Below are 12327 nucleotides of genomic sequence, written 5' to 3'. Positions count from 1 at the left end.
ATAGCTGTTAAGGAGATTGAACTAGTGAAAACAAACAACAGACAAAAAACTACAAACTCCTAGGGTTGAAGATAGCTTATCTGGTGGGGCACATGTCTCACAATTTTGCAGTGGCACTGGGGGAATCTCTCCTGTTCTCTGTCTCTAATCATTGGTGGTGGATGTGGTGTACAACTATACATTGTAATCATATAATCTTGTAACAAACTATTACTAACAAATAAAAATATTAAAAAAAGAAAATAACAAGAATGAGAAAGTTGCCCCCAGAATGGCAAAATATCAAATTGACAAATGCATGAAGCCCAGGTATCATTAAAAAAAGGGGGGGGTCCAGGTGGTGGCGCACCTGGTTGAGCACACATGTTGCAATGCGCAAGGACCTGGTTTCAAGCCCCTGGTCCCCATCTGCAGGGGAAAAGCTTTATGAGTGGTGAAACAGGGCTGCAGGTGTCTGTCTGTCTCTCTCTGTTCTTTATCACCCCTTCCCTCTCGGATTTCTGGCTGCCTCTATCCAATAAATAAATAAAGATAACAAAAAAAGAAAAAAGAAGCCACTAAATGATGTGTTCATGTTTTGTATGTCTTCTAAGACTTTCTCTGTTGAATCTGTTATAATGACCAAAAGTAATAGATTAACTCATGAGTGGATACATCAATCAAAAAAAAAAAAAAACAGAGGTAAAAACATAGCTATGGGAGGTTAGGCAGTGGCACACCGGGTTTAGCACACACAGTACAAAGTACAAGCAGTGAAGCACATCTACAGATCTCTATCTTTCTCTCTCCCTCTCAATTTCTCTGTCCTATCCAAAAAATTTTTTAAAAATAAATAAAAATGGTTGCAGGAACAGTGGATTTGTAGTGTGATTATCCTTGGAGGCAAAAACAAACAAACAAGCAAATGAAAGCATAGCTATGAATAATATAGTCTAAAGAATATCTGACATAAAAGAATATTATAAAGGCCAGGAGGTATCTCACTTGCAGCACACTTTACCACATGCAAGGACCTGAGTTCAAGACTACATGGAAGCACCATGCTCACCAGCTATGGAGCCTCTGCTTTTTTTTCTCCCGTCTCCCCCCCATTTCTATCTGAAAAAGAAGAAGGGGGGGAGGTCTTCTAGGAATAGCAGAATTGCACAAATTGTACAAAGCCCCAGCAAAGGATGACAGATGAAGTTTGTTATATGCTCAGGTAATTTAAAACCACTATACGCTTGAAGAAAATGACTTATCTGTTGAATTTCTGCTATCTGCCAGGCCCAGTACAAGATGCTGTATAACAAATGTTTAATGTAAAGGCAGATGACCAAAGCAGCTCATACAGTATATTTTGGTAATTCAGTTATCATTGATAATATTATGATGCTGATTCTGTCCACCTGTTCAAATCAGCATTAGAAATTCACTTAGTTCGCCTGAGTTGAAAAAAAATGTATCATTAGGGGCTGGTGGTGGCACACCTGGTTGAACACACGTTACTATGCACAAGGACTGGGGATCAAGTCCCCACCACCACCTGCAGGGGGAAAGCTTCACGAGTGGTGACGCAGTGCTACAGGTGTCTCTCTTCCTCTCTCCCTCCCTCTCTCCCCTTCCTTCTTGATTTCTGGCTGTTTCTATCCAATAAACAAAGATTAAAAAAAAAAGTATAAGTGATTCAGGAGGTAACAGAGTAGACATAGCATTAAGATGCTCAAGCCTGAGGTCCTGAGTTCAATTCTCAGCAGCACATGTATCAGAGTGATGACTATTCTTTCTCTTTAATAAATAAATAAAATATTTTAAAAATATGTCATTAAATGTTACCATAAGTATTTAAGGAATTAATTACCAGAGCATTGCTCAGTTCTGATTACTGGTGGATGCCAGGGATTGAACCTGGAACTTTTGCATACAAATCCATATGCTACTACTGTGTATCTAACAATGTCTTATGGTGCCTATTCTTAAAGATAAAATTAGGGAAAATCTAAGAAATCCTTACTGCTTAATAAAAAAAAATAACTCTTTAGTCTTTAGGTTCTATTCTATGTCACATAAAAGCTTAAATAGTGGGAACATTGGGAATAATAAAGTCAATTTATTTCTTATAATTTTGATGTCACATCACAGGAAAAGTCAATATAAGCAGTAATGAAATCAAATATTTTTTCTTTAAAGAATGTCATGAAATTGATCATATAATGCTGGCTTTGGAGACAAGCATCAACATTGTGGTTTGTTTTGTTTTTTATTTATTCCCTTTTGTTGCCCTTGTTGCTTTATTGTTGTAATTATTATTGTTGTCATCATTGTTGGATAGGACAGAGAGAAATGGAGAGAGATGGGGAAGACAGAGAGGAGGAGAGAAAGACACCTGCAGACCTGCTTCACCGCCTGTGAAGCGACTCCCCGATGGGTGGAGAGACAGGGGCTCGAACCGGGATCCTTACGCTTTGTGCCTTGCGCTTTGTGCCATGTGCCCTTAACCTGCTGCGCTACCGCCTGACTCCCCCATAAAAATCTTTTTAAAATAAATAAATAAATAAAATAAACACATAAAAACACAATGCTGGGGGAGTTGGGTACCTCTGGAAAAATAAAAAGCTTCCAAATATGACCTCATACAAGTGTTGTTAATTCACAAAAAAAGTTACCACACTCTAGATGTATGGTGGTTGCTGCTATTGTGTTTACCTACTCCCACCTTCTCTCCCGAGTTAAAGATATCAATGATTTTCACTCATTTTGTACGTCCCTTAGGGCTTAGTATGCAGCAAGTGCTAAGTAAGTATTCACTGAACTTAAAGGAGCCAATTGATTGTGGTATAGGCAAAAATAATTTCAGTTTCTGAAACTTAAAAAACAAACATTAATGGAAGAGTAAATTAATTTTATTGACTGATGAAAAACTAAAGTGATAAGAAGTATGAATAGTAAACAAACACTGAATTCTGCTGGAATTCTCTTTATCTTCTTTACACTTTAAGCCAAAAGAACATACAATTATAGACATTAGTGAGCTAATCATTTTAAGCTTCTTCAACAAAAACTGCACAGGTTAGCAGTTGCACAGCATTAAATATATACATCTTTGCAAAACCCTGAAAATTTTCCATTTTTGTATTGACTTCAAAGGTTAATATAATCACCTACATTGGTCAGATTCAGAGTTTCTTTTCCCTTTTCTGCCACTCTGTAAAGAAAGACAGTACAAATTATTTAGGAATATTTGTTACTGAGGAAACTTTGTCTTACAAGTCTATGTTGTCTTAGGGGTACAGCTTCACACCTCCCCAATATGTGTCTATACACCTCACCCACCAGGTTGGGGAAAATATCCTTTTAAGAACATATGAGAATCATGTCATTTTGAGATATTTCTGAGACAAAAGCAATGTCTTCTTTGAATCTGTTACAAATTTGAATGCTATTGAAATATTATACATAATTATCTTTGCAAATGGTTAAACTAAGTTTCAGAAAAAAATAAATATTTTTTAATTTATTTATTCATAAGAGAGACAGGCGGAGAGAGAGAAAGAACCAGACATCACTCTGGTACATGTGCTGCCGGGGACTGAGCTCAGGATCTCATGCTTGAGAATCCAATGCTTTATCCACTGCGCCACCTCCTGGACCACAAAAAAAAAAAATTTTTTTTTAAATGAGAGTACTACTCAGCTCTGATTTATGGTGGAGCTCATGACTAAGCCTAGTGCCTCTGCTACCTCATGAACAGGAAGTCTGTTGTGTAAACCATTGTGCTATCTCCTGGTCCTTATTATTCATCTAGAATTAGTAAGGGAACCAGCACCTTGTATTTAGAGTACACGTGGACTGTACCAAATTTTTTTTAAATAAAAATTTTGACCAGTACTATGCTAAACACTTAATTTGATCCATATGATTAAAAAATATGGAAATACAACTCACTGTTCTTTTGCATAACTCAATTTCAGATTTTAGTTCTTCCTAGTCTTGTACATATCAGGCAGGGAGCATTAGATAAATGATTTTGCCCATCAGTGGTTGAAAAATAGGTTATATATTTCATACTGCTTAGTGACATATATCTCTGTATTTAATTTAGTGTAAGTGAAACTCCATCTTATTTGTTTTTGCTTTTCTTTAATAATTATATTTATTTACTATTGGATAGAGACAGAAAGGAATTGAGAAGGGAGAGGGAGGTAAAGAGGGAGAGACAAACAGAGAGACACCTGCAGCACTGCTTCACCACTCGTGAAGCTTTCCCCCTGCAGGTTGGGACCAGTGGCTCGAACCTGGGTCCTTCAGCATTGTAGTGTGTGCACTTGACTAGATGCGCCACTACCCCAAGCTCTGTTTGTTTTCTGTTTACCAGAGCTCTTATTCTCACATAAATTCATGTGTTATTTTTGATGAAAAAAACTTACAGAACTATATTTTAAAAACCATACCTGGTATTTAGCTAATTCTGCTTGTAACACTTTCACTTTTGATCTTTCTTGTTCTAATGCAGCATGAAGTGAAGTCACCTATAACCAAGAATTCAGTAAAAAGAGTGTTGTCTTTTAGGCAAATACTCATATTCACAATATTTCTGACTAACAGATCAATCAGCATCATAAGAGAACCCCCTCCAGTTACACAATTTGAATTAGACATTGTGCTCAGCTATTGAAGACAGATAAAATTCATCATTTAAAAGTCCATTGTTCAGGGCGGGGGTAGATAGTATAGAGGTTATGCAAAGAGACTCTCATGCCTGAGGCTCTGAAGTCCCAGGCTCAATCACCCCACCACCATGAACCAGAGCTGAGTAGTGCTCTGGTTAAAAAAATATATAGTTAAGAATAATAAAATTAGTCCATTTTTTAAAGCATTATTATTTTTTTATTTTGGATAGAGACAAGAGAGAAACTGAGAAGGAAAGGAAAGGGAGAGAGAGGGAGAGAGAAGGAGAGAGAGAGAGAGAGAGAGAGAGAGAGGAAGAGAGAGAGAGAGACCTGTAACACTGCTTCACTGCTTGTGAAACTTCTCCCCTGAAGGTGGGGACTGGAAGCTTGAACTGGGGTCCTTATGCACTGTAATGTGTGCACTCCACCAGGTGTGCCACCATCTGGCCTCTAAGTTTATCATTCTAAGAGAAGGCAAGAGAATAACAGGGAGAAAATCGAATCCATGAACAAGATAAATTCTATCTGAACTTTCTATCAAATATTCACAGTCCACATCAACTAAGATACAATTTTACTTTCCCCCATCCTCCAGGAATACCTACCTCCTCAGTACAGTAGACAAAATCTTCAGGTATCAGCCATCTCATAATAATAATAATAATAATAATAATGAAGCATTAAATGTTTTCACTTTCTTGAAATGTTGATGTCTATTTTTGTTTGTCCATTTTCATAATTCAAGACTAAAGAATAGTTTTTAGAAGTCAATACAATATATTCCACAGTTTTCCTTACCTGTATAGTTAGTTCATCTTTGATACTTTGTGATTCATCAACTTGCAGAAGTATTTCTGCTTTATCTTTCACTGGTAAGGGAAAAACAATCAGGTTATTTTTTCACTCATATTGTGCATTTTATTTTATTTTTTATTATATTTATTTATTGGATAGAGGCAGCCAGAAATTGAGAGGGAAGGGGGAGAGAAAGGAGAGAGACATCTGCAGCCCTGCTTCACCACTCGTGAAGCTTTCCTTCTGCAGGTGGGGGGACCTGGGGCTTGAACCTGGGTCCTTGCGCACTGTAACATGTGCGCCCAACCAGGTGCGTGGCACCACCACTTGGCCCCTATTTTATTTTATTTTATTTATTTTTTACCAGAGCACTGCTCAGCTTTGGCTTATGGTGGTATGGAGGATTGAACCTGGGGCTTTGGAATGTCAGGCATAACTTGCATAACTATTATGCTATCTCCCCCTGTCCTATCACTCATATTGTTTAACAGTACTTTAGTGAACCAAAACAAGATTCAATCAAGGGAAGGTTAGTTGTTTTCCAGAAATCAAGAGGGAAGGGGGTGATAGAGAGTGAAAGAGAAAGAGAGACACCTGCAGCACTGCTTCACCACTGCAGGTAGGGACAGGGGTCTTGAACCCGGGTCCTTGTGCACTGTAATGTGTGTGCTTAACCAGGTGCGCCACCACCTGGTTCCAGTTGTTTTCATACTTAATATATTTTTTGACGGTGTGTATTTCTCATTTCTCACTAGTAAAATCTAGCCATTACTATCAACACAATAGTTTTTCTTGGAAATTTTTTTTAGCTCTTTTTAATTTTTATTTAATGAAAGAGATATACACAGAATGACACAGAGAGACCAGAACACTGCTCAACTTTGGTTTATGGTGGTGCTGGGGATTGAACCTAGGACCTCAGAGCCTCAAGCATGAGAGTCTTCTCATTATGCTGTCTCCCCAGCCCCCAAAAGGAACTTTTATGTATTGACAAAATACGAATTGTACAGATACCACAAAATATTTATTATTTGTTCATCCACCTCCCTGGCCTTTTTTTTTTTTTTTTTTTTTTTTTTAGGACAGAGAGAAATTGAGAGGGAAGGGGAAGATAGGGAGAAACACCTACAGAACTACTTTACTGCTTGTGAAGCTTCCTTCCTGCAGGTGGGGAGCCAAAGGCTCTAACTGGGATACTAATGCTTTGTACTACTATGTGCATTTAACCCAGTGCGCCACTCCCCGCCTCCGGCCTAATTTTTGTCCATCTAAAGAGGTCCAGGAACAAGATAATTTAAGAATTCACATAGAAAAATGATTAAATACTTTGATTGAAAGTAAGATCTTAAAACAATATGGAATGCTTCTGGTTTGTTTTATTAAGTATACTTAAGGCCCACAAAATAGTAACCATGCTGATGATAATGATGATATACTTTTAATATTTATTCATTTATTCCCTTTTGTTGCCCTTGTTTTTATTGTTGTAGTTATTATTGTTGTTATTATTGATGTCGATATTGTTGGATAGGACAGAGAGAAACGGAGAGAGGAGGGGAAGACAGAGAGGGGGAGAGAAAGATAGACACCTGCAGACCTGCTTCACCGCTTGTAAAGCGACTCCCCTGCAGGTGGGGAGCCTGGATCTCAAACTGGGATCCTTACTCCCATCCTTGCACTTTGTGCCACCTGCGCTAACCACTGTGCTACTGCCCAACTCCTGATGATATCCTTTTTTTCCTCTCAGTTCTTCATTGGGGCTTTATGCTTATGCAAATCAACAGCTCCCAGTGGACACCTTTTCTTTCTTTTTCCAGACAGAGAGTAAGAGACAGGGAAAGTGACAGCTAAAAACACCATAGCACCACTCACCACTTGTGACCTTTCCCTTTGCATGCTGCTCCCACATGGTTGCCAGGGGCTCAAACCTGGGTAATCAGGCATGGTAAAGTGAACTATCTCCTGGCCCCACACAAATTTATTTTTATTTGACTTTTACACTAGTAAAGTACTGTTAAGTAAATGTAGCTCGTAACTGATCAAGTAGTATATGTAGTCTCTTAGAACTATTCATTTGTCTAGAGATATATTTTCTTTCACTCTTTGGAGAACCAAGTGATTTACAGTTCAGCTCCTATTTTTCACTAAACTTTATTTATTATTATTATTATTATTTTTATTTTTACCAAAGCACTGTTCAGCTCTGGCTTATGGGGATTGAACCTGACATCTCAGAGACTCTGGCATGAAAGTCTTTTGCATAACCATTATGCTGTCTCCCCAGGCCATGCTTACTAAACTTTAACAATCTCCTTTTGTTTGGCAATTTCCTCAACTTGTAATAGCTAGCATGTGAAAAAATAAATTCCTCAACTTTGAGAAAAAGCTGAGAGACTGAATATGTCAATCTCTAATAAAATCAGTAAAAGAGAAAATGTTCAAATATATGAGTACTGATACTAACAGGACTACTAGTTAAGGCATTAATTTAAATTTATTTTTCATAGTTTAATATGCTGTGAGGTGAAATATCATTATAACAAAACAAGTTAAAGTCTCAGAAGAATCAACACAAGAACTTCAACAAATTCTATTTTCTATTCCTCTACCCTCAGAATTATACATACTGAGAACTGATGACTGTTAATATATAATACTTATTTTGGAAACATGAATTTATTTATTTATTTGCCTCCAGGGTTATCGCTGGGGCTTGGTGCCTGCCTGCGCTACAAATCCACTACTCCCGACATCCATTTTTTTCCATTTTATTGCCCTTATTGTTATAGTTGTTGTTATTATTGCTGTTGTTGTCAGATAAGACAGAGAGAAATAGAGAGAGGAGAGGAAGACAGAGGGGGTTGAGAAAGACAGATACCTGCAGACCTGCTTTACCACTTGTGAAGCAATCCCCCTGCAGGTGGGGAGCTGGGAGCTGGAACCAACATCTTTGTATGGGTCCTTGTGCTTCGTACTGTGTGTGCTACTGCCTGGCACCCTATGTACTGTTTATTCTGAAGGAAGTTTTCTCATTTTCTTTATGTATCCTTAATGATTTATGATTTCTTTTAATAAACTTCATATTAAAAATAATACATACTTTCTTCAAAGGTATGAGTGAAAATTTTTCACAGAGCTTTCAAAATAAGTGTCATTAGGAATATAAATTCAGGAATTTATCTGAGGCAAGCTTCATAGGGCAGCTTTCCTAATCTTATAACTTCTTTTTTTTTTTAAATATTTACTTATTTATTTTTCCCCTTTTGTTGCCCTGTTGCTTTATTGTTGTAGTTATTATTGTTGTTATTGATGTCATTATTGTTGGATAGGGCAGAGAGAAATGGAAAGAGGAGGGGAAGACAGAGAGGGGGAGAGAAAGACAGAGAGGGGGAGAGAAAGATAGACACCTGTAGACCTGCTTCATTGCCTGAAGTGACTCCCCTGAAGGTGGGGAACTGCTGAGGCCTGGATCCTTATGCTGGTCCTTGCACTTTGTGCCATGTGCACTTAACCCGCTACGCTACTGTCCGGCCCCCTAATCCTGTAATTTCTAAAAATTTCTTATTGATTTCCTTGGCTTCCTGTTGGTGACCTACCACCAAAATGTTTAGAGCAAAAGTATGAAAATTAGAGAGATAAAAGAGAGAAAATTAGAAAGAAAAAGAGAACACCTAAAAATAGGCTTTCTTTACTAATTAAAAAGCAGAATCTTAAGCAAGTGTTATTCTTAATTTCCTTCTAAATATAGTCTAGTCATTTACGAAAAATGAAATTTCAAGAGTTTCTTTTATACTACCATTTACAAATTTGTATAATACATAACATACTGTAACTTATTCTAAGAAAATTATTAGCATCAATTCAGTTAGTATCAATTTATAAAGATATTTTGATTTTGTTTAGTTGATAAATCATGTATCTTGGAAAATTACATGTAAACATTCAGATTAACCTTCAATTGCTAAAAATACACAAATCACTTACTTTCACCTTCTTGAAGCATTTTCAACAACTGTGCATTTCTTGCCTTTACTTCTTTATATTTAGCCTAATAGTCAAAGAAAAAATTAATTAAAATGTGAATTATATTAATACACTATTAATCACAAATAACATAATTAAATTAGGTAGGGGTAGATAGTACAATGGTTATGCCATGACTCTGATGCCTGAGACTCCGAAGTCCTAGGTTCAATCCCCCACATCACCATAATCCAGAGCCAATCAATGTGTGGTAAATAAAATAAAATTCAAAAATATAAATGATAGACAACAGAGCTTGACTCACACAAAGATGTTCTTTTTTATTTTTTTATTATCTTTATTTATTGGATAGAGACAGCTAGAAATCAAGAGGGAGGGGATGATAGTGAGGGAGAGAGACAGAGACACCTGCAGCCCTGCTTCACCATTCGTAAAGTTTTCCCCCTGCAGGTGACAAAGATGTTCTTAACCCCTTTAGATTCTCCCTCTTAGGGTGGGGGTAGATAGCATATGGTTATGCAAAGAGACTCTCGTGCCTGAGGCTCTGAAGTCCCAGGTTCAATCCCCTGCACCACCATAACCTAGAGCTGAGCAAAAGTAAAACAAAATAATAAATAAATTAAAATAGATTCTCTCTCTCTCTTTTTTTTTTTTTTTTGTAGCTAGGACAAAGATATTGAGAGGGGTGGGGAAGAGAAGAGACACCTGTAGCCATACTTCACCATTTGAGAAACCTGTCCCACCCCCCCTTAACCAGAGCACTACTTAGCTCTGGCTTACGGTGGTACTGGGGTGGGGGGGATTGAACCTGAGACTTCAGAGCCTCAGGTATGAGAGTCTCTTTGCATAACCATTATGCTGTCTACCTCTGCCTTCTCCCTCTTTTTCTCTTTCTTGAGGCAGAAACCATGAAAAAAGACTACAGCACCTAAGCTTCCTTCAGTATAGTGGGGGCTCAGCTTGAATCTGGTTCATGCACAAGGCATAGCAGAACTATCCAAGTGAGCTATTTTGCTGACCCTACAGAACCCTTATAGTTTTTTATTTTCATGAAAAGAGTACTTAAAAGTTAAATGCACTTATGTTGTAGCTCCACTAAATCCAACTGCACGCCAAGCATCAATACCTATCTCCTCGGTCCCTTCAAACTCAACATGTCCAAACTGGGATCTATTAGTTCTCACTCCCCAAATCAGTTCAAAATATGCTCTTCCATGTATACTAAAAACCTAGTAACTGTTCTACCAGACCATCTTTATTCCAGGCCTCAGTTTATATGCATAAAGCAATTTTCATATCATTTCATTTTTATAAACCTTTACTGCATTTTTACTAAAATCCAAACACCTTCAAATTCTTACCCCAACCAACATTTTCAGTCTCACCATCTACAATTTTCCATTTTCTTTTTCTTTCTTTTTTTCTTTTTTATTTTTTAAATATTTATTTTATTTATTTATTCCCTTTTGCTGCCCTTGTTGTTTTATTGTTGTAGTTATTATTGTTGTTGTCGTTGTTGGATAGGACAGAGAGAAATGGAGAGAGGAGGGGAAGACAGAGAGGGGGAGAGAAAGATAGACACCTGCAGACCTACTTCACCGCCTATGAAGTGACTCCCCTGCAGGTGGGGAGCCGGGGTTCGAACCGGGATCCTTATGCCGGTCCTTGTGCTTTGCGCCACCTGCGCTTAACCCGCTGCGCTATAGCCCGACTCCCAATTTTCCATTTTCTTAATGTTCAATATGTTCTCTGTACTTGAAAACACTTTCTCTTCTGTGAAACCCCTACAATTTCCAAATAGCAACAGATTCATTCCCATCTCTCTGTTTCTAAAGCAGTTTGATAGATCTCCGTTCCAAATTCTGTACTGCACTGAAATTTTCTATGTCTATAGTCTCATTAGATTGTGGGCTTCTTGATAACTTGTTTCTATTCCCTGCATTTACGCATTTTAAGTGCTAAAGAAAAAAAGCAAAGTAAAATATAACTGATAAGGCAATGGGTGGGTATAAGACAAAAAAAAAAGATTTCAGTAGGAATGATTAAAAAAATTAAACATTGACAAAACCATAGAATAAGAAGGGATACAAGTGGTCTCTGCTTTTATGAGAGGCAGAGAAAGACAACAAACTGCCTCGTAGTCCTGGCACATGGCACATGAACCTGTGACCTTTGGGGTCTCAAGCACACAACTCCTGTGTTCCGAGGTTGATCTATCTCCCTGACCTACAGCAGTGATTCTTAAAGGCATGGTAAGAGGAAGGGAAATGTGGCAACTGTCACAGGCAGAGCTTTCTATTTTTCATCATTGCAAACATAGTGCCCAGAGAAAATGCCTGGTATACATGACTGGTGAGTCAGTGTTAGTAAAAAGAAGAGTGATGCTTGCAATGCATAAGAGATTTTTTTTTTAAAAGTTTTTATTTATAAAAAGGAAACACTGACAAGACCATAGGATAAGAGGGGTACAATTCCACACAGTTCCTGTCACCAGAACTCTGTATCCCATCCCCTCCGCTGATAGCTTTACTATTCTTTAACTCTTTGGGAGTATGGACCCAGGGTCATTATAGGGTGCAGAAGGTGGAAGGTCTGGCTTCTGTAATTGCTTCCCCGCTGAACATGGGCATTGACAGGTCTATCCATACTCCCAGCCTGTCTCTGCATAGGAGATTTTTTAACCATGAGGAAGAGATTAACAGTTTATAGCTAAATGGCATAGGGCTATCAAAACAGTTCAACTGGATTGTGTGTCTGTTTGTGATGTGCACAACCCAGGTTGAAGTCCAGCCCCTTAGCACTGGAGGTATCTTCAGTGCTGTGGTAGCTTTTCCCTTTGTATGTTTTTTTTTTTCTTTGTTTTGATAGAGACAGAGAGAAACTGAGAAGGAAAGGGAGA

General features: G+C 37.9%; 1 protein-coding gene across 2 annotated transcripts in view; it reads right to left on the bottom strand.

The window, feature by feature from the left end:
* Positions 1-2864: 2864 nt before the first annotated feature.
* GKAP1 (G kinase anchoring protein 1) overlaps positions 2865-12327 on the bottom strand; it is an 81737-nt gene continuing 72274 nt past the window's right edge. For both annotated transcript variants that reach the window (XM_060199511.1, XM_060199510.1), the window contains 4 exons: positions 9429-9492; positions 5448-5518; positions 4431-4508; positions 2865-3184 (listed from right to left, as the gene is read on the bottom strand). In XM_060199511.1, the coding sequence (XP_060055494.1) occupies positions 3137-3184; positions 4431-4508; positions 5448-5518; positions 9429-9492 (261 nt within the window). In that variant the 3' untranslated portion in view covers positions 2865-3136. The remainder of the gene's footprint in view (positions 3185-4430; positions 4509-5447; positions 5519-9428; positions 9493-12327) is intronic.

Source organism: Erinaceus europaeus, chromosome 10 (assembly GCF_950295315.1).
Source record: "Erinaceus europaeus chromosome 10, mEriEur2.1, whole genome shotgun sequence".
NCBI lineage: Eukaryota > Metazoa > Chordata > Mammalia > Eulipotyphla > Erinaceidae > Erinaceus > Erinaceus europaeus.
The sequence above is the reverse complement of the archived record's forward strand: the minus strand, read 5'-3'. Positions and strand labels throughout refer to the sequence as shown.